The sequence below is a fragment of the Bos javanicus genome, chromosome 9 (assembly GCF_032452875.1).
Source record: "Bos javanicus breed banteng chromosome 9, ARS-OSU_banteng_1.0, whole genome shotgun sequence".
NCBI classification, from domain to species: Eukaryota; Metazoa; Chordata; class Mammalia; order Artiodactyla; family Bovidae; genus Bos; species Bos javanicus.
The window spans coordinates 61,248,397-61,271,111 of record NC_083876.1 but is presented as its reverse complement, the minus strand read 5'-3'; the positions used below and the strand labels follow the sequence as shown (position 1 = coordinate 61,271,111).

At 37.5% G+C, this 22,715-nt stretch overlaps 1 protein-coding gene across 2 annotated transcripts in view; it reads right to left on the bottom strand.

The window, feature by feature from the left end:
• Positions 1–22,715, bottom strand: part of RNGTT (RNA guanylyltransferase and 5'-phosphatase) — a 249,562-nt gene that overhangs the window by 42,713 nt on the left and 184,134 nt on the right. For both annotated transcript variants that reach the window (XM_061427844.1, XM_061427845.1), the window contains one exon: positions 10,500–10,566. In XM_061427844.1, coding sequence (XP_061283828.1) covers positions 10,500–10,566 — 67 coding nt within the window. The remainder of the gene's footprint in view (positions 1–10,499; positions 10,567–22,715) is intronic.

The window sequence follows — 22,715 nt, the reverse complement described above, 5'->3', positions numbered from 1 at the left end:
CCTGTTTAAGACAAAGAAAACCCTCCTACTCACACCTTATAATATCTACTTCTGACAAAATAGCATTTACTACAGTAATTTCAAATTCCTGAAGGTGCTCAAGGTAGTAACTTTAATAGTGCTGATTATAAATCATTGGCAACATTAATGGATTTGTATTATCTAGGCTCAAAGCTTCATAGTTTGTTACTTGAAGAGTCAAGGAAGAGAACACCAACCTGGAGTGTTCCTAACTGCCTGAATCATGGCCACGTAACTCTTGAAATGGTCTTTATTGCTACCTCTGCCTTGGCAGAGGGGGAGAGAAGGTTACTAAAACTTTATTAGGCAAGAGGACAAGTAAATATGCCTTCCCAATTGGCTACTTACTGGAGAAATTCTTTTTCTCTTTTTGTGGGAAGAAAATGAAATATATAACTTCCAGAAGTCTAGCATATAATCTAGATCAGAAACCATGGCATTTGTCAGAAATATGACCTCAACAATAGTCACTTTAGATATGATCTTTTATTTACATGGTTATCCCACTCCAGTACTCTTGCCTGGACAATCCCATGGACGGAGGAGCCTGGTAGGCTGCAGTCCATGGGGTCACTAAGAGTCGGACACGACTGAGCAACTTCACTTTCACTTTTCACTTTCATGCATTGGAGAAGGAAATGGCAACCCACTCCAGTATTCTTGCCTGGAGAATCTCAGGGACAGGGGAGCCTGGTGGCTGCAGTCTATGGGGTCGCACAGAGTTGGACACGACTGAAGTGACTTAAGCAGCAGCAGCAGCAGCAGCGCCTTTGAAATTCTTTTTAGAAGTAAAATATTCGTAGGGAAAAAACCCAACAGGTTAAGAAACACTGTTATTTCCTTTCACCAAAATAGGATGTCTGCTGCATTATGAATACCTAAATACATGATACCATTTTCTTCTGAGAACATTTCAAAATTCAAAAAAAAAAAACAAAAAAAAACTTAGTCTTTTTCTCTCTAAACCACATTTACAGTAAGAGTCACATTGATATAATAAATCTGGTTTTCAAAAAGAAAAACTAGAATATGCTAAAATGATTTCTAATATTTTTCTATAAAGTGTCTAACTCAAGAGAGATTGAAAGTAACTGGAATTTACAGCTAAGAAAAATGCTAACTTTCTTAACTGGAAAATAATTTGAAGACTATTTTTAAAATGTTCTCAGAATAATGTATTCATGAAATCTACATTTCAAATAGAGCTACTATATTAATAATAATTTACAACCACAATCTTAAATTAGAAAATTAATTTATATTGCCTCAAAGACATCCCAACTCAAGATACAACAGAGATCAGAAAATAAAGTTTTAAGGCAGTAAATATATATGCAATTAGAACCAGAGTTTTAAATATTCTGATGAACTTCATGGTAAATACTTGGTAATTAAAAAACAAAAAAATTACACAACAACCAAAAAAAACACAAGTTTATAGATACAGAGAAGAGATTAGTCATTGCCACAGGCAGTGGATGAGGGTGGGGAAAATAGATGAAAGGCCTTAAAAGGTACAAACCTCCAATTATAAGGGAGATAAGTTCTGGGGATGTAATCTAACAGTATGGTCGGTCAGTTCAGCTGCTCAGTTGTGTCCAACTCTTTGAGACCCCATGGACTATAGCATGCCAGGCTTCCCTGTCCATCACAGCATGGTGACTATAGTTAATGTGTATGCATGCATTCTAAGTAGCATCAGTTGTGTCCAACTCTGTGACCTTATGGACTGTAGCCTGCCAAGCTTCTCTGTCCATGGGATTCTCTAGGCAAAAATACCGGAGTGGCTTGCCACGTCCGTCTCCAGGGGATCTTCCCAACCCAGGGACTGAACCTACCTCTCTTAAGTCTCCTGCACTGGCAGGCAGATTCTTTACCACTAGCACCACCTGGAAGCCCACAGTTAATAATACCATATTGTATACTGGAAAGTTACACCATATTGTATATTACTTGAAAGTTGCTAAAGAGTAAGGGCTTCCCAGGTGGCTCAGTGGTGAAGAATCCACCTGCCAATGCATGAGACGCAGGAGATACGAGTTTGATCCCTGGATTATGAAGATCCCCTGGAGAAGGAAACGGCAACCCACTCCAGTATTCTTGCCTGAGAAATCCCACAGACAGAGGAGGCTGGCAGGCTAGTCCATGGGGTCACAAAAGAGTCAGACACGACTGAGTGACTAAATATACACACACAAGGTGATGTATATTAAGTAGACTGACTGTAATGACTGTTTGCCATGTATACAATATCAGATCATTACGTTGCATATCTGAAACTAATATTATGTTACATATCAACTCTACCTTAGTAATAATAAAAAAAATACTTGGTTTTCTAGGCATTCTTCAATAATACTGTTAACAAATATTTATTTAGTGCTTTTACATCGTAGGCACTAGGTTAACTGTTGAGGATACAGACGTACACAAGACACAGTCTAGCCCTATGGAATTCAAATTCTTATAGGTAAGTTTTTTAAGGACATGAAGGTAAGAATACTGAAACTAAGACATGTATGACTACAGGCCTGAAGTGTTACTCAATTCTGGCAATAACATAGCCCAAAGGGCCTTGGTAAAAATGGCAGGAAAACTACTGCTATTGAATACATTTTGGAACCCTAAGTGCAATTTCTATGTGACTTGTTGGTAACAATGCATGATTTTAAACGTCCAGAAAGTTATAATATGGGCTCACAGAGAGCCCTGCAAGGGTCCTGAAGCACTCTGGTAGCAAGTATACAAGATAAAATGCTGTCAGCGACTTAATAGCTATTGCACAGAAGCAGACAGACTTTTGGCTTTTACAACAGTTTGTGGGGTGTTTTGTTTTTTTTTAAAGCTTCTTTCACTTTTTGAATCTGCTTTCAACAAAGAAATATTCATGCCTGCTCTGATTACTGCAATATGAGACACTGAAAATTTACCTTTCTGCTCACTGTACTACAGAAAACTTATTCAATGAATATGGCACACAAATCCACAAATCTAGATACGCTTCCACTGCTTTCTCTCAATTTCTCACTCATCTGTTTCTTTCTGTTTGTTAATCTGGGAGGATCTTAACTTAATTTCTTTATCTTCAAAATACATGAAATCATTTGAAAGAGTAGGTGTGGAAGGTTCTTTTTGGTTCTTGAGAATTAGGGTTCTCTTGAAACAGAAAGAAGCTTTGCTTGGCTCCATAAAACACCTTACCTCCACTCTAAATAATCTTTTCCTATGCTCTCTTCCTCCCTCTCCCCAGCAACCATGATGTCCCCTCCAAAGCCAGGCCAAGGGCTAGCATCAACTCAGGGGCAGGTAAGCTTCCTCCACTCTCCTGTACTGCATCAACATGGCAGATGGCAGCATTAGCTGGACAAGTCCTACCTCGCAGCAGTGCTGGTGAGTCGTGACCCATTTTCCAAGGAGAGAAGTTAACCGAGTGTGCTGAGACCCACATTTAAAAACTAAGTCAACAGAAAAATAAACAGAACACAGTGGAGAATACAGTGGTTACATCACACTTCTTTTGGAACTTTGGTTTACATTGTGTGTATATAAATGCATGTACGTGTATGTGTACTGGAACTCAATGAAAATTACAGTCCTACAGGTTCACAGTGACAAGTATGGAAGCCACTAAACCAGAATACTCAGTTCTACAGCCTGCATCTTTATCTGATGTAATACTTTAGCTACCTTAGAGATTGAGAAGTGTCAATATTAAATAATTCCCTTCAGTAAAATACATTGATCTAACAAAGCTAGTGGAGATGATGGAGTTCCAGTTGAGCTATTTCAAATCCTAAAAGATGATGTTATGAAAGTGTTCCATTCAGTATGCCAGCAAATTTGGAAAACTCAGCAGTGGTCACAGGACTGGAAAACGTCAGTTTTCATTCTAATCCCAAAGAAAGGCAATGCTAAAGAATGTTCAAACTACTGCACAATTGCACTCATCTCACACACTAGCAAAGTAATGCTTAAAATTCTCCAAGCTAGGCATCAACAGTATGTGAACTGTGAACTTCCAGATGCTCAAGCTGGATTTAGAAAAGGCAGAGGAACCAGAGATCAAACTGCCAACATCCGTTGGATCACAGAAAATGAAAGAGAATTCCAGAAAAACATCTGCTTCTGCTTCACTAACTATGCTAAAGCCTTCGACTGTGTGGATCACAAAACTGTGGAAAATTTTGTGGATCACAAAACTGTGGAAAATTTTGTGGATCACAAAACTGTGGGAATACCAGACCACCTGACCTGCCTCCTGAGAAATCTGTATGCAAGTCAAGAAGCAACGGTTAGAACGGGACAACAGACTGGTTCCAAATTGAGCAAGGAGTACGTCAAGGCTGTATACTGTCACCTTGCTTATTTAAATTATATGCAGAGCACATCATGCGAAATGCGGGACTAGATGAATTACAAGCTAGAATCAAGATTGCCGGGAGAAATAACCTCAGATATGCAGATGACACCACCCTTATAGCAGAAAGTGAAGAGAACTAAAGAACCTCTTGATGAAAGTGAAAGAGGAGAGTGAAAAAGCTGGCTTAAAATTCAACATTCAAAAAACGAAGATAATGGCATCCGGTCCTATCACTTCATGGCAAACAGATGGGGAAACAATGGAAACAGTAACAGATCTTATTGTCTTGGGCTCCAAAATCACTGCAGATGGTGACTGCAGCCATGAAATTTAAAGATACTTGCTTCTTGGAAGAAAAGCTATGACAAACCTAGACAGCATATTAAAAAGCAGAGGCTTGACTTTACCGACAAAGATCCGCATAGTTAAAGCTATGGTTTTCCAGCAGTCATGTTATGGATGTGAGAATTGGACCATAAAGAAAGCTGAACACTGAAGAATTGATGCTTTTGAATTGTGGTGTTAGAGAAGACTCTTGAGAGTCCCTTGGACTGCACATCAAACCAGTCAATCCTAAAGAAAATCAGTCCTGGGTGTTCTTTGGAAGGAATGATGCTAAAGCTGAAACTCCAGTACTTTGGCCACCTCATGCGAAGAGTTGACTCATTGGAAAAGACTCTGATGCTGGGAACGATTGAAGGCAGGAGGAGAAGCGGACAACAGAAGACGAGAAGGGGATGACAGAGGATGAAATAGTTGGATGGCATCACTGACTCGATGGACCTGAGTCTGAACAAGTTCTAGGAGTTGGTGATGGACAGGGAAGCCTGGCATGCTGCCATCCATGGGGTCACAAAGAGATATGACTAAGTGACTGAACTGAACTGACTGATCTAATGAGCCACACATTTTTTAAAACACCATCAGTCAGTGAACAAACAGAATCAATCTTCTTAGCTTTTTCAGTATTCTCTAAGAGAGACCCCATCTCTTTTGGAGTCTTTTTTGTACCTACTGCATATGCATATGGATACAAACACCAATCATACATTTCCTGGGCTGTAAAGAGACTTCTAAAAATTGAAGCTCAGAAAGCTTAGAGTATGAAACTGTGACTAATGGCACCCAGTTCCTCAGCAGGGATGGAACTGGGCATGAGGCAGAGAATAACTCAGCTGTACTGATTATAAAATAACTGCTTCAGAATAATGTTTATATTCCTTACTTTTCACATATGGCTGCTGCATGGAATTCATAGTTAAAATACAGAAGACATGTTTCAGCTGTTCTGCCGTGTCAAAGTGGAAACTGTATGTTACTCAGCCTCACAGCTTCACACACTTCTTGAGTTGACAGGACTGCAAGAGGCAACTAATATCAAGCCTGGCAGGGAGGAACAGCCCTGTGGCCTTGAGACTCTCCATAACAACCACTAAGTTGATTAAAAGTGATGCTGACAGGCTTCAATCTTTCTTTATTTTATGTGTTCTGGCTGCTAAGTGGAGCCTCCAGGACTAGAACCCTATGAGAATAGCACTGAGATTTTTATCAGGCTATAAAATGCTTTAGAAAACAACACTGAATAATAGGTGTACAATGTAAACTATAATTTAAACTTGACCATGTCTATAAAAATAAACTATGGATAACAGGACTATATACACACTGAACTAAGACAAAGGTATTACGCAAAGACATATAGAAATAACCACCCCAAAAAGTTTCTGACAACCTGAAAGCATAGGAAGAGGAATTAAGTAAAATTTCACTTTAATCAAAATGTTTCTTTTGAATTTCAAAGACTGAATATAAAGATATAATGAAATCTATTTCTTTCTTAAGAAAACCCTAAGTCACACACAACCCAGTACATTTAGAAACCTGTCTTAATCTCAATGATGGTGACAGAAGTTAGTATTGGATGAAGGTGAAATGTGCTTCATTTACAGCACTCAACAGTAGCTGTGGATATGTGAGACAATTCTTTTCTTACACTGTATTATAACTCATTATAAGATGATTAGTGTTTTATTTAGTTTATCATACTTTAGGAAAATAAGAGCATAATCATGTGTGTTTAAAATCAAGTTCTTCGGATGACAAATTTCCCATGAAAACTTAAGGACTGAGCTTCTTTGAAAAAAGAACCTTCCAATGACTTATAGAAGGTGTTAGGAGATGCAAAAGGCAAAGTTGGAATAACTTCCTCTAAAAATAATGAAACCTGAAGCTAGCATATAGATGTGCTGGTCTGAAACTATAATGAAGTTCCATGTTTGCACACATCTGTATCCAGGGTGTGAAGGAGGGAGGGAGAGAAAGATGGTGGTAACAATTCATATTATACACTAACAGTACATACATCTATTGTCACCCTATAGCAAACTGCTGAACTCATTTAATGCTTGTCCAAGTATCTATCACCCTTTTTGTGTTTTTCTTTTTCTTTCTGATCTTTATAAATTGGAGCTCCTTTTTAGACATACAACCGTGAAATTTCTCTTTAACAAATGTAACCTCTAACACCAAGCCACTCACATTTAGTCTTGTGATGTTAATGCAATGAGAATTCCTTTTCTTAAATATTCAAATGAACAAACGCCTATCTTGATTTATAAAAATTCCAACCAATATTCTCTTAAGAAAAGCAAAGCCATTTCCATTTATTAAAGGTTATATATGATATCTATACCATATAATATAGTATCATTACATTTAAAGAGAGAAAAATACTGGTACTTCATGACCAAAAGAAGTCAGATGCAAGGTAAGGGGCAGAGAAAGAAACTTAAATTTCTAGCCTAATCTCAAGCATTTAAACTATGGGGTTTTTTTTTTTTTTTTTTTTTTTATTGCTTTCCAATTAACTTGTAAGCATTCTAATTAGATAGGATCTATATAGCATTTTCATAAGAACCACAGGAATTATAAAAGAACCTCAATAATTAATGAGGATAAGAAATCCTTTCATAGCATATGAAAGAAATCTTTCCCATGGAAACATCAAAGGAAAACCATGCCCTAAAATAATGGACTTTTTTCTATTGAGTTGATTATCCAGGCATAAAGGGTTGACAAAGGATTGACCTCTGTCACTGGGCTTGATAGAAATAAAGAAAATGATATGTTAATGGATGAGGTGAGTGATGGAGGAATCACCCTGATACATACACTTGTTTTTGAGATAACATGTAACATGTAACAGACATACACACACACAAATTCTACCCTTCCTTAAATGTATCAGATATCTCTCTCACTTTTTCATTATTTCAGTTCTAATAAGGGGAAAAGAGAATTTTCCAAATCAGTGGATAGGAAAAAAAGTTGGGCTTTTAGAAATGTTTCTGCTGAAACTTATCAGGATTCCTGGTTTTACTGTAGAATTTGGTGAACAGGATAGTGAGGGACGCTTATGAAGAGACTCTTGGCAACTCCACTTGTGTTCCAGGGATGTTAAAAATAGGAAAAAAAAAAAACACAAAGTACTTGAATTCCTGTCATTACTTAGGGAATCAGAAACATTCAAGAGGGTTCACAACTTAAGACCTTAACATGGACTTTTGAGTGTCTTAAGTTAAACTAAGGAAGGTATTTAAAGAAATGCTGATGCTATGGTAGCTAAATAAGGTATTTAATAATGTAAATAATGTGACTAACCTCCTCAGTATTATATATCTTGTATGTCCTATTCAGGCTCAGTATACTCTGAAAAAAACCTTTGTTTTTCAAAGCATAAAAATATGTCATATACACAAGGGGAAAGGACTTTGAAAAGAACAAACTTGGAGGATTTACACTACCTGATTTCATGACTTATTTTAAAGCCACAAAAATCAAGACTGTGATATTAGTGAAGGCCTATAGTATAGACACATGGGGCTTCCCTTGTACCTCAGCTGGTAAAGAATCTGCCTGCAATGCAGGAAAGGCTGGTTTGATTCCTGGGTTGGGAAGATCCTCTGGAGGAGGGTTAGGCTACCCATTCAAGTGTTCTTGGGCTTCCTTGGTGGCTCAGATGGTAAAGAATCCACATTCAGTGCAGGAGACCTGGATTTGATCCCTGGGTTGGGAAGATCCCCTGGAGGAGGGCATGGCAACCCACTCCAGTATTCTGGCCTGGAGAATTCCGTGGACAGAGGAGCCTGGTGGGCTACAGTCCATGGGGTTGCAAAGAGCTGAACATGACTGATACAGCACAGTATACACACATAGGTCAATGGAACAGAATAAAGAGTTCTGAAATAGAGATTCACACACACACATATGGTGAACTGATTTTCAACTGAGATGCAAAGACACTGCAGTGGTGGAAAGGATAGTCTTTTTTAACAAATGGTTTTAGAACAAATGGATATTCTTGTGCCAAAAAGGGTTGGGGTATAGGAAGGCCAATATTCCTCTTTACCTTGAACCTTGCATCACATACAAAAATTATTTCAATTAGATAATAAACCTAAATGTAAAACCCAGAACTATAAATATTCCAGAATGATACACAGAAGAAAAATCTTTCTGCCTCTGGGCCAGGCAAACGTTTCTTAGATCAATACTAAAAGCAGGAGCCATGAAAAAAGAGTAATAAAGTGAATTCCATCAATATTAAGAATTTTTGCTCTTTGAAGGTCTTGTTAAGAGAAATCCCATATCTGATAAAAGACTTATATTCAGAAGATACAAAGAATGCTCAAAACTCAACAGTTTAAGAAAACAAACAAAAACAAAAAATGGCAAGTTTTTGAACACACACCTCACTAGAGATGTATAAATGGCAAATAGTACATGAGAAGATGCTCAATATTATTAGTCATTACAGAAGAGCAAATTAAAACTACAACGAAATACTATATACCTACAAGAATGCCTAAACTCAAGACTGACAATACCAAATGTTGATGATGAAATGGAGGAACGGCACTCATCCTGATGGTGGGAAAATAGTTTGGTAGTTTCTTAAAAAGTTAAAACACACAGCTACCATTTAACTCAGGCTTCCCTCATAGCTCAGTTGGTAAAGAATCCACCTGCAGTGCAGGAGACCCCAGTTCGATTCCTGGGTTGGGAAGAGCTACTGGAGAAGAGATAGGCTACCCACTCCAGTACTCTCAGGCTTCCCTTATGGCTCAGCTGGTAAAGAATTTGCCCACAATGTGGGTAGACCTGGGTTCGATCCCTGGGTTGGGAAGATCCCCTGGAGAAGGGAAAGGCTACCCACTCCAGTATTCTGGCCTAGAGAATTCCATGGACTGTATAGGGATCGCAAAGAGTCAGACACGACTGAGCCACTTTCACCATTTAACTCAATCATTTTGGTGTTAGGTATTTACCTGAGAGAAATGAAAATATATGTCCATACACAGACTTGTATACAAATGTTCACAGCAGCTTTATTTATAGCAGCCAAAAAGTAGAAACAACCCAAATGTCCCTCAATATGTAAAAGGATAGAGAAATTGTGCTAAAACCATATAATGAAATATTACTCAGCAATAAAAAGGAATGAACTACTGAAGTATAACAACATGGGTGAATCTCAAAATAATAACTGAATCAAAGAAGCCAAAAGAAAGAAATACAGTATAATTCCATTTAGATAAAATTCTGGCAAGTGCAAATTAATCCATAGTGATTAGATCAGTGGTCACCTGGGAACTGGAGGAGAAAAAGGAAGGGGAAGAGGTGGGGGAATTCAATGGGGCACAAAGACACTTTTAGGGGTGATGGATATGTTATTTGTCTTGATTGTGATGATGGTTTCACAAGGGTAAGTATAACTGGATGTCAAACTGTACAGTTTAAATATGTATATTTTCTTACATGTCTATTATACCTCAATAAAGCTGTCAAAAAAATTCTACTGGAAAATAGGGTAATGAAGCTCTAAATTCTACTCTTCTTAACTAATCACCAAATTGTACTGGTCAAATTTATTATGGGCAAGATTATTAAACTGATTCACTGAAAAGCCGAAGTACTATTTCAGCAGAGATATGTAAAAGCAAACAAAATTAATAATTCACATTCCCCAATTTTTGTGATAGTTACTTGAAGGAGTTTAGTGGGTTCTGGACGAACAAACTGTACCTAGGAAAAAATGTTAGAAAGTGAACAATCATACCTTGATTTGTGCAAAGGGTCTTTCATAACCTCCAACATAGAGAAGGCCAATGTTCTGAGGAAGCAACCTACAAATGAAAAGAAAAACACCATTTATAAAATATTCTTCCTTAAATATAAGGTTGTATAATTATCAAAATTTGCATAATAGATACTTAATATGAAAAAACTAATATCTATGCAACTATTCTTGTCTTTTGCATGATGGAACAGTAACCAGCAGAGGAATAATTCTTATACTTCAGAAAATGGTGGGTAAACAATGAAAATGGTAACTTCAATGTAAAACAATCCAACAAAATAGTAATTCTAGCAAAATCACTCCACAGAAGAGAACTAAGCAATGCATAGATTTAAAAATCCATGAGTTCAATTCAAGAAACACTCTTTGTGTTTCTATACCATTAACTATGGAGACAATATTAATACAAACCTAAAGAGTTCGCTCCCAAAATCTAACAGGAAAACCAGACACACAAACAATTAACTACAACAAAAGGTAGTCTCTGATAAATGCTATTGCAGAGGTATTTATCATTGCAAAGTAGTGGAGTGAGAGGTACTTGCGATGGAGGGAGCTGGAGAAGCCTCAATAGGTGGAATTAAGGCTTAACTCTGATGGGTGGGTAAAGCAAAGGGAAAATTTTATAAACTAAATTCTGAGAATGCAGAAGATTTGAAGCAAAAAAGGAAACAAGTATGGCTCAAGAAAGGGATAAGTTAGCTGGAAATGAAAACCCAAAGAAAGCTTTAAATGGGCCATTAAGAATGTCAGACTTCGTATCTTTATTTCATAAGCAATATTTATTTTTTGTACAAACAATAAGTGCACATAAAAGCGAAAAACCATCTGGAGGGTGGGGATAAACTGGCTAACTTTCCTGCATCCTTCCTTCCTATTTAAAGAGGTCTACCATTCTTGACTTCTAGGGGCTTCCCTGGTGGCTCAGCAGAAAAGAATCTTGCCTGCAATGTAGGAGATGTGGGTTCGATCCCTGAGTGGGGAAGATCCCCTGAAGAGGGCATGGCAACCCACTCCAGTATTCTTGCCTGGAGATTCCCATGGACAGAGGAGCCTGGCAGGCTACAGTCCCTGGGGTCGCAAAGAGTCAGACATGACTGTAGCAACTGTGCACGCACACATCATTCTTGACTACACAAAACATTATGAATAAGGAAATACCATCATTAGAACCATGCTGTATCAGGGCTTCCCTAGTGGCTCAGTGGTCAAGAATCCACCTGTCAATGCAGGACACGTAAGTTTGATCCCTGATCCAGGAAGATCACACATGCTGTAAAGCAACTAAGCCTGTGTACCGCAACTATTGAGCCTACGCTCTAGAGCCTGCGAGCTGCAAATGCTGAAATCCACGTGCCCTAGAGCCTGTGTTCTGATCGAGAAGCCACTGCAATGAGAAGGCCAGGTATTGCAACTAGAGAGTAGCTCCTGTTCACTGCAGCTAGAGAAAAAAACCCTGTGCAGCAATGAAGACCCAGAAGAGCCAGAAATATAAAAAATAAATAAACATTAAAAAAAAAAAGAACTATACTTGTGGAGCATGTAGTCATGCAGGGTAAGAGAAGCACACAATTAAAGTAACTACTCTATGGTGTCTTATAATCATCATCACCAGGTGACAGTGTGAGTAGCTGTGTTATTACTGAAGGGGAGAACATGCCGGCCTAAAATATGACACTTAATATGTGGATTATTTTCAGCTGATGGCAATCAAGATCCAGAAGACTCAAGAAAAACTTTTACCTCTCCTTTAACTACCTAAAAGAATTTAGATAGGGGGCCTGGTCCAGAAAAACAGCTATTATGGTAATGTTATCTGCAAGTCCTACCTGCACGGCAGGGCAAACTTCTAAATACCACATATAAGTCACTCTCCTCCCCTTTGAAGACCCAGGCCCTACTCCCACTCCTTAGCATCAGTTCAGTTCAGTCGCTTAGTCGTGTCCAACTCTTTGCGACCCCATGAATCACAGCACACCAGGCCTCCCTGCCCATCACCAACTCCCGGAGTTCACTCAGACTCACGTCCATCAAGTCAGTGATGCCATCCAGCCATCTCATCCTCTGGCGTCCCCTTCTCCTCCTGCCCCCAATCCCTCCCAGCATCAGAGTCTTTTCCAATGAGTCAACTCTTTGCATGAGGTGGCCAAAGTACTGGAGTTTCAGCTTCAGCATCATTCCCTCCAAAGAAATCCCAGGGCTGATCTCCTTCAGAATGGCCTGGTTGGATCTCCTTGCAGTCCAAAGGACTCTCAAGAGTCTTCTCCAACACCACAGTTCAAAAGCATCAATTCTTCGGCACTCAGCTTTCTTCACAGTCCAACTCTCACAGCCATATATGACCACTGGAAAAACCATAGCCTTGACTAGACGGACTTTGTTGGCAAAGTAATGTCTCTGCTTTTGAATATGCTATCTAGGTTAGTCATAACTTTCCTTCCAAGGAGTAATAGCACATAAGCCTCAACTGTCCAACTTGCTCTTGAGTCTCTTATCACAGGGGATCCTGTACATACCAACTTAAATATGTTTTCTGCTAATTTGTCTTATGTCAATTTAATTATTAGACCAAAGAACCTAGTGCTGTGCTGAGTTGCTCAGTTGTGTCCAACTCTTTGCGACCCCATGGACTGTAGCCTGTCAGGCTCCTCTGTCCATGGGGATTCTCCAGGCAAGAATACTGGAGTGGGTTGCCATGCCCTCCTCCAGGGGAATCTTGCCAACCCAGGATCCAGGTTCAAAGAATCTAGAAGAGAAGGGAAGAATTTTCCACCTCTACATTAACTTTCCACTGACTTGGTCTAGTGAGACTAACAGAGCACACTTTTAAAGCATCTTCGATTTTATGAATTAGGTAAACAGATATTCTATCTCTCAGGAATATTCTCTGTTCCCTACATTCTTTAAAAGCCTATAAAGTATTAAAGGCCACTAAATGTTAGCGACTTAGTTGTGTCCAACTCTTTGTGACCCCATGGACTAGGGCTTGCCAGGCTCTTCTGTCCATGGGATTCTCCAGGCAAGAATACTGGAGTGGACTGCCATTTTAAGAGTGCTAATAGCAGATAAACACAATAATAAATTAAACCAGTTTAGCAAAAAGCTACTTAAGTTTGGAATGTGAATCTTAAAGTAAAACATTTTAACATGTTGTTGAAGGTTATAAACGACTAAAGGCATATTTGTTTACTGGATGCAAGTAGAAAGCATGAGAAATGTCCCCAAATGTCTCAGTTGGGAAATGGAGAATTTCTTCACCATCATTTGACAAATAAGAAATTAATCAAATCAATAAAACTTTAAATCAGTCACAAATTTCTAGTATCACAAAATTAATGTTAGTTATATATAGCAGTGGTAATTTATTTCCTATATAACAAATGTTCACAAAAAGCTTGATAAACTCCTTTTAGAAGTAAGAATAGTCACTTCATACAAATAGATGCTAGAAAAGGGAGAGAATAAAAGCTGGCTGACATTTAAAAATCAATGTCCCTAATTACTATGCATATGCATTTCAGGAAGCGTGCCAATATACAATTTAGTGTCCCCCTCTTCCTCCAACTTGCCTATCTAATAACTACCTTCTAAACAAGAAATATCTTAAATATGTTAGTTACAAAGCATATATATATTTTGCTTTTTAAATCTTGTTCTTTCTCATCCATGTACATATTATTCCTTACCATAAATTATACTACCCCTTCGTTTGAGTGGGTTTTAATATGTACCATAATTTAAAGGTTTGCTATGTGTAAAATAATTAATACTCTGAGAACAAAAATTCCAACTTATAAGATGGAACATTTCTTAAAATGCTTTTACCTTTCAAAAAATTATTTTGCCAGATTGTACGCATAATTATTGTCAAATAATAGGCACTGTTTCATTATGACAGGGTACTCATATGTTATATAGCAATCACATTTAAATCCCAGAGTAAAGGCATTAATTCACCATTGATAGATGCACTTAAATGTATATGTTAAAACGTATGTGTTAAAATAAAAACCCTGACTCATTTAGTACGAGGTAATTGTTTTGCAACTTCTGTTAGGTGAATATTAACATAATCTTTATACAAATGCTAATAACTCCCAAAATATTTGCTTATAACCAAATGCTTCTATGGGGCTTCCCTGGTGGCTCAGAAGTTAAAGCATCTGCCTGCAATGTGGGAGACCTGGGTTTGATCCCTGGGTCGGGAAGATCCCCTGGAGAAGGAAATGGCAACCCACTCCAGTATTCTTGCCTGGAGAATCCTATGGACAGAGGAGCCTGGTGGGCTACAGTCCATGGGGTAGCAAAGAGTCGGACACGACTGAGTGAGCGCCTTAAGGTAAGGTAAGGTAAATGCTTCTACAACGTGGCTACCAAAGAAATTTTTGTAATAAGAAGTCATTATTGGGAAAAAGAAAGAAAATCTATTACAGCTTTTGAAAAAAAGTAAAGATAGGCAAGACTGATGTTCATTTTGCTTCAATTTCCCAAATACAAATATTAACAAATATCTATTCTGGAAAGAAAGCTGCAAAATTATTTCCAGAAAATTTTCTCACATAAAGGAAAAATAAAACTTGGCAGGTAATAGAAAGAACATCATTTAAAAGAACCTCATTCATCATCATTCAGTGATGATGTATCAGGCTTAGAAAAAACTGCTTTGAAAGGGAATTGAGTCTATAATTATTTCAAATTAAAAGTTTAAAAAAAGGCAAAGGGGATCTTTCTAAAAATAAGCTAAATAACTCAAAATTAACTGTTCTGTCTACAAGCCCTAATTACATTACCGACTAACTGATACATTTTTCAGCTGCAATAAAATACTCTGAAAAAACTTACAGTACCTTGAATACTGACTGACTTAAATAAAATCCCACTTCTAAGCCAAAGAGCAAGTTCCCCAAAGAGCAGACTATATGCAATACATTTAGTACCAGGAAAAAAGAGAAAGTCAAGGCACTTAGAATAGGATCAATAGGGCCCTTCTGAGTTTGAGAAAATGTACATTATTAAGAAGGCCTACATTATTCTTTGAGACTTGTAATATAATGTAAGTAAAAGCAGCATATGCCATTAGGCACAGATAAAACATGAATGAGCAAATGAATGAGTTTATTATTATCCTTACAGATTTTTCTGTAGGCTACACTTTTCTGGTTTGCTTTCTAAATCCTTGTATAAGAGTAACAAAATGCTCTAGTGCTTCATGAAAAAACAAAAACCACCACCACCATGTTTAAATAAAGAATCTGTGTGCTGTTAGAAATAAATTACCTGAATATGATCTTTGTGAAATATACACTGACACAAATAACAGAAATAATAAATAAGACTGGGGAAGGATAAATAAGATGCTGAAGTAAACAAAAGAAAGCTGAATCATTTTGCAAAGGTATATATGAAGAAATGAAGTTGAGCCACCAATATTCAGAAAGTAAATACTAACATAATGTATAAGCATATACAGATGAATAATATACCACATTAAGGGAGCAACTTCAGAAGAGAGAATTTTGGCATATTCTATAAGTCTACAAATAAAAAGAACTGTATATAAGTCCTTGAGTTCATAAACTTGTTTCGCACAGGGGTATGGGTTAGTAATTATGAAAATATATCATATATATATAAGAATTTAAAAAACAAGTATTCCATGGATAAGGAGATACAGATTGCTCACTGTGCGAAGTTATAAATAAGAAAAGGGGAGAGGCTAGAGTGAACATAATGATATTGGATTAGAATCAAGAGGTATCAACTGGAACTCTTGGCTTTTAATAAATTCAAAGATAGATAAAGATACAAATATAAGTGTGTGTGGAGGTGCATGTCAGTATACAATACATTCCTAACTCTGACAACTGACAGGGTCTGTAATGACACCCAGCAGCAATGACCCTGCTGAGGACCTCAATCTGTGTTTCCAACCATCAATCTTAACCAATTAAAATAAAAACATCTGCCTCTTTAGAGAAAAGGTTGATTTCTGGACTGAGGAAGGAAAATTACAAGAAGAGCCTAGAACATCTTGTGGTACCGGGAGGTCAGGAGGTACGGAAACGCGATGACAGTGCATCAAAAACTCACGGAAGCCGAACTGAAGGTGTTCCCAACGGCCAAAGCCAAAACAGCAAAATCAAATCAGAGTGCTGGCTTATAACCCATGGAGAGAATTATTCCTGTCTTCAGTAATATGAGTAAGTATATCACGAAGAAGGGACAGTGGTTCTTTACATTTCAATCCCTATTAATGCACTGAGAAAGAATGAAGGAAACTGAAATTCACCATATTTGAAATAGTCGCCAAAATGAAATTGAAAAAACGTTATGATAACTATTGCTGCAGGCAAAAACCACTGAAAGATACTAAAACTAGGAGATGAAGGTAGGATGAGAAACATGACACTTGCCTAGTCTCAAAGTTCCTCCCCAGAAAACACTTATTAGTTACAATACACACACACACACACACACACACACACACACACACACACACACACACACAGAGTAACTTCAGGGTACAGAAATTCAGAAAACTAACCAAATAATCAAAATTACCAACATGACTGCCTTACCTGCCCGCCCCCCAAACCACCATAACACAATATACCTAGAGGGCATTCTATCACTTCCATGGTGTTCTTCTCTAAAAGTATTCCCTCAAAAACATTAACCTAAGGGGCATTCTATATAATAACTGACTAATATTCTTCAAAAAGTGTTAAGAGCTTGAAAAGCACAAGTGAGGTACTGTCACAGATTATAATAAGATTATATTAAGGAGACATGAAGGCAAACAAAAAATATAGGGTTGCATTTATGTAAGTTTCAAAATCAGGCAAACCAAACCCCAGTGTTTGGAGTTGGATACCTAAATAATAAAAGTATAAAAAAGAGCAAGAAAGCACAGATGTACAGACAACAGTCATCTTTGGTGGGAGAGAGAAGCTTTTGAATGAGAAGTAGCATACTGGAGGCATCTAGGGTGATAGCAACATTTTCCTTCTTGTTCTGAGTAATGGTTAAATGTGTGTTGGTTACATGAAATTTCATGAAGCTGTACATTTATGTTTTACATACTTTTTTGTATATATATACACATATAGTATTAAATGTATACTATAATACTATAAAAGGTCTTTATATAAAAAGCACAAAGGAAAAAAAAAACACAATCAGTAAGAGAATAATACTGACTCCTAAATGAGGGGTACAGTACTAATTGGTATATCAACATATTTTAATATTCTTGTATAAATAGATGAGTGTTTTAAGAGAAGAACTTCTAGGGAATCCACAAGTCACTCTCTATTTCTTAGAGCATGCATTCGTGCTAAGTTGCTTCAGTCGTGTCCAACTCTTCGCGACCACATGCACTGCAGCCCACCAGACTCCTCTGTCCATGGAATACTCCAGGCAAGAATACTGAAGTGGGTTGCCATGCCCTCTTCCAGGGGATCTTCCCGACCCCTGCTTAGTACTGGAGCTACAAATTCTACGGAATAAATATAATATGAAAACAGAGAACTCACATATCTGGGCATGATGGTATAACGGTTTTAAATGGAAAAACATTAAATTTTTTTTAAAAAGAAACACAAGTACATTAAAAATGTACAGATAAAATTTCTACTTCCAGCCAAGAATAAGAGTAATAAGAACTGAATTAGGTCCTATTCCCTCTAACCAACTAAACACAATGTCGTACAATGGTTTTCAGAAATTGGTCAAAAGGTAGCACAGGTCAGAGGTACCCATAGAAAGGAAACAAATAAGTGAGTCCTACCACTACCCCAGCTTGCCACCTGGAGCTTTCAGATCACAGTGTCCATTAAGCCTAACACACTTACTGTCTGAGTCTCCAAAGAAAAAAATTGCCAACCCCATTTCAAGACAAATGAAAGCACACATCTATGAGAAGACTTGTACCCAAGTCTCATAGCAGCTTTATTTGTAATAGCCAAGACTGAAAATACCTCAAATGTCCATCTGCACACAGGCGAAGACATAAGTAAACTGTGACACAGCTATACAACAACAGGCTACTCAGCAATAAAAAGAAATTGACTATTGATACATGTAGCAATATGGATGAATCTAATGTTAAAAGAAGCAGGCGGAGAGGGGACACACATATTGTGTGTTTCCATTTATTTAAGTTTCTAGAAAATGAATACCAACAGCATGGTTGCCAGAAAAGGGCATGAAGGGTGCTGGAGGAGAGAGCGAGACAAGGATTAACAAAGGGCAGGAGGAAACTCTGCAGGGTGATGGGTATGTCCATTATCTTGTTCCAGGAGTGGTCATTTCACACTTAAAAATCTAAGTGCACACTTAAACTATGTACAGTTTATCATATATCAATTACTCTTCAATAAATCACGATGGTGTGATCACTCATCTAGAGCCAGACATCCTGGAATGTGAAGTCAAGTGGGCCTTAGAAAGCATCACCACGAACAAAGCTAGTGGAGGTGATGGAATTCCAGTTGAGCTCTTTCAAATCCTGAAAGATGATGCTGTGAAAGTGCTGCACTCAATATGCCAGCAAATTTGGAAAACTCAGCAGTGGCCACAAGACCGGAAAAGGTCAGTTTTCATTCCAATCCCAAAGAAAGGCAATGCCAAAGAATGCTCAAACTACCACACAATTGCACTCATCTCCCATGATAGTAAAACAATGCTCAAAATTCTCCAAGCCAGGTTTCAGCAATATGTGAACCATGAACTTCCTGATGTTCAAGCTGGTTTTAGAAAAGGCAGAGGAACCAGAGATCAAATTGCCAACATCCGCTGGATCATCAAAAAAGCAAGAGAGTTCCAGAAAAACATCTATTTCTGCTTTATTGGCTATGCCAAAGCCTTTGACTGTGTGGATCACAATAAACTGTGGAAAATTCTGAAAGAGATGGGAATACCAGACCACCTGACCTGCCTCTTGAGAAATCTGTATGCAGGTCAGGAAGTAACAGTTAGAACTGGACATGGAACAACAGACTGGTTCCAAATAGGAAAAGGAGTACATCAAGGCTGTATATTATCACCCCGCTTATTTAACTTATATGCAGAGTACATCATGAGAAACGCTGAACTGGAAGAAACACAAGCTGGAATCAAGATTGCTGGGAGAAATATCAATAACCTCAGATATGCAGATGACACCACCCTTATGGCAGAAAGTGAAGAGGAACTCAAAAGCCTCTTGATGAAAGTGAAAGAGGAGAGTGAAAAAGTTGGCTTAAGCTCAACATTCAGAAAACGAAGATCATGGCATCTGGTCCCATCACTTCATGGGAAATAGATGGGGAAACAGTGGAAACAGTGTCAGACTTTATTTTTTGGGGCTCCAAAATCACTGCAGATGGTGACTGCAGCCATGAAATTAAAAGACGCTTACTCCTTGGAAGGAAAGTTATGACCAACCTAGATAGCATATTCAAAAGCAGAGACTACTTTGCCATCAAAGGTCCATCTAGTCAAGGCTATGGTTTTTCCTGTGGTCATGTGAAGAAGGCTGAGCGCCGAAGAATTGATGCTTTTGAACTGTGGTGTTGGAGAAGACTCTTGAGAGTCCCTTGGACTGCAAGGAGATCCAACCACTCCATTCTGAAGGAGATCAGCCCTGGGATTTCTTTGGAGGGAATGATGCTGAAGCTGAAACTCAGTACTTTGGCCACCTCATGCGAAGAGTTGACTCATTGGAAAAGACTCTGATGCTGGGAGGGATTGGGGGCAGGAGGAGAAGGGGACGCCAGAGGATGAGATGGCTGGATGGCATCACTGACTTGATGGACGTGAGTCTGAGTGAACTCCGGGAGTTGGTGATGGGCAGGGAGGCCTGGCGTGCTGCAATTCATGGGGTCATGAAGAGTCGGACACGACTGAGGGACTGAACTGAACTGAACTGAAAGTTGTAAAAAGTAATGTACAAACTTCACCTTCCATATTTTACTAAATATATTTTAAAAAAAGAAACTATAAATGTTGACAGGCCACATAGCAAACTGAGTCTACGAATAATTCTTATCAATCCACCTAGATCATTCTTAAATGGCAAGTTGGTTTTTTTGAAGAACTGCCTGTGCAAACAGGAAGCAGAATAGTCTGAAAAGTGGATTTTAACAAGGAAATCATTTAACACATATAGTTCCCCACATGCTTTATTATCTGCTGATCATAAGAATTATGCTATTGTTTACTTCTACCTAAAAAAGGAGAGGAGAGTGATTTATATAGGGATTAGCCTCAAATCTAAACATCTGAAATTATGTGAACATCACCATATCCATAAATTTTCACCTTTTTGAAAACTGACTCCAAGATGTATATGTAAAGCACATTAAAAAAAAAAATTAATAATAAGTGACTAAAACTTTCGTTTCCTGTACTGGGAAATTCTGAATCTTATTTTATTTTCTCCCTCTATTTTTATTGTACAAGTTCCCCTTGAATACTCTGAATAAGACTTTGACCGTCAGCCTTCCTTTTTCCCTGGGAAAAAGTAGGAACATTATGCTAAGGGGCCATTTCTGCAGAAAAGTATAAAAGATGCCATGGAGACAAGAAACAGAGAAATTTAAGCTGAGTGGATATAATTCACAGTCCATTTTTTTTCTGTCTAAATTATAGTACCATGTCATATATTACCAGCTATTTCAATAATAACTATGATCAATCAAAGAGAGAAATGTCGTTTTTTAAAATCATAGACCCCAGAATGACTAAGACTGTTATATTCTACATTGAAAAGAATTACTGCAAATCTGAATTTCAGCTTCATAGAACTCTCCACAAAATGTTGACACATGAACTGTAAAAACTACCACAAACTGCCTATATGTCTCCATTGATAGAATATACATTATATTGATTTTCTCTTTACTATTAATCTTAATTTGAATACTCTTCTAAATATTACATATGCATCCCTTTCCTTAAAATATAAATGATGGTAGATATTGAATTCGTATTTTTTCATTGCTAAGGCATGTATTAGCTATCTTTATTAAGTAATTAATTCTTTATCATTTTCAAGACTCCACTTATGAAAGTGCCTATTTTGAGTAACAGACAGTTCCTGCCTTAATTCAGTGTATTTTTTTGTTCAAACAGAGTAACTTTTGGCTGGCTTAGTTTATAAAGTCCTTGAAGGAACTTTTTACCTAGTTGAATAGCTCATGTAAAAGAATTTAAACTATAACAATTCACTTTAACCTTTATTTTGAAATCTGTTCAAAACACATTGATAACTAATGAACTATTTTTAATTTAAATTAAAATTTAATTTAATTTAATTAAAACTTCAAATTTAAAAGTGACCAGAATACTATACTGCACATCAATGATTTGCTTATAAATCAATATTTATTCTTGATATATACCTTGATCAACTAACAAAGGTCAACATAATGTGTGAGATAGTTTAACTTCAGTAATGTAACAACCATAATCTAGTCTAAGTATATTTAAGATCAAGTTTCGGAATATCATATGCTGGGCTGACAACAGGAAATTATGAGATACTCATAAGTAAGACATCACTGGATAGTGTTGGTGATACTATAAAGCATGATACTCAATGTTACCCAGCTGCCTAGGACCATGTTTTATAAATGACTGAAAGACACTCATGCCTTTACAGTGAAATCAATTTGATTACTCCCCCAAAACAAGATAGAAGTCTGAAAACATTACACTAAGTGAAAGAAGCCAGTCGTAAAAGGACAAATATTGTATATTCCACTCATATGAGGTGCACAGCACAGTCAAATTCATAAAGACAGAAAGCAGAATAGCAGTTACCAAGACCAAAGTGAGAAAGGAACAGACAGTTACTGTTTAATGGGTACTGAGTTTCTGTTTAAAATGATCAAAAAGTTCTGGAAACTGACAATGGTGATGGTTGTACTGTACTGGGTACTTAAGATTACTGATTTGTAGAATTAAAAAATGGTTACAGAGGTATGTTTCATGTTATGTATATTTTATAACAATTTTAGGAAGTCCCAAAATACCATTCCTAAAATAGAAGTCTATCAACAACTTCAAACATTTTTCTCTTGGTGATTTCCAAAGAGATTGCTCCAGACCTCCTCCTGTCTCTAAATCTCCTTAAATCATCCCTTTCTCCTCTCATTCCAAAAAACACTTTCATTTTTCATTGAATGGAGAAGCCTCAGTCTTGAAGTACCA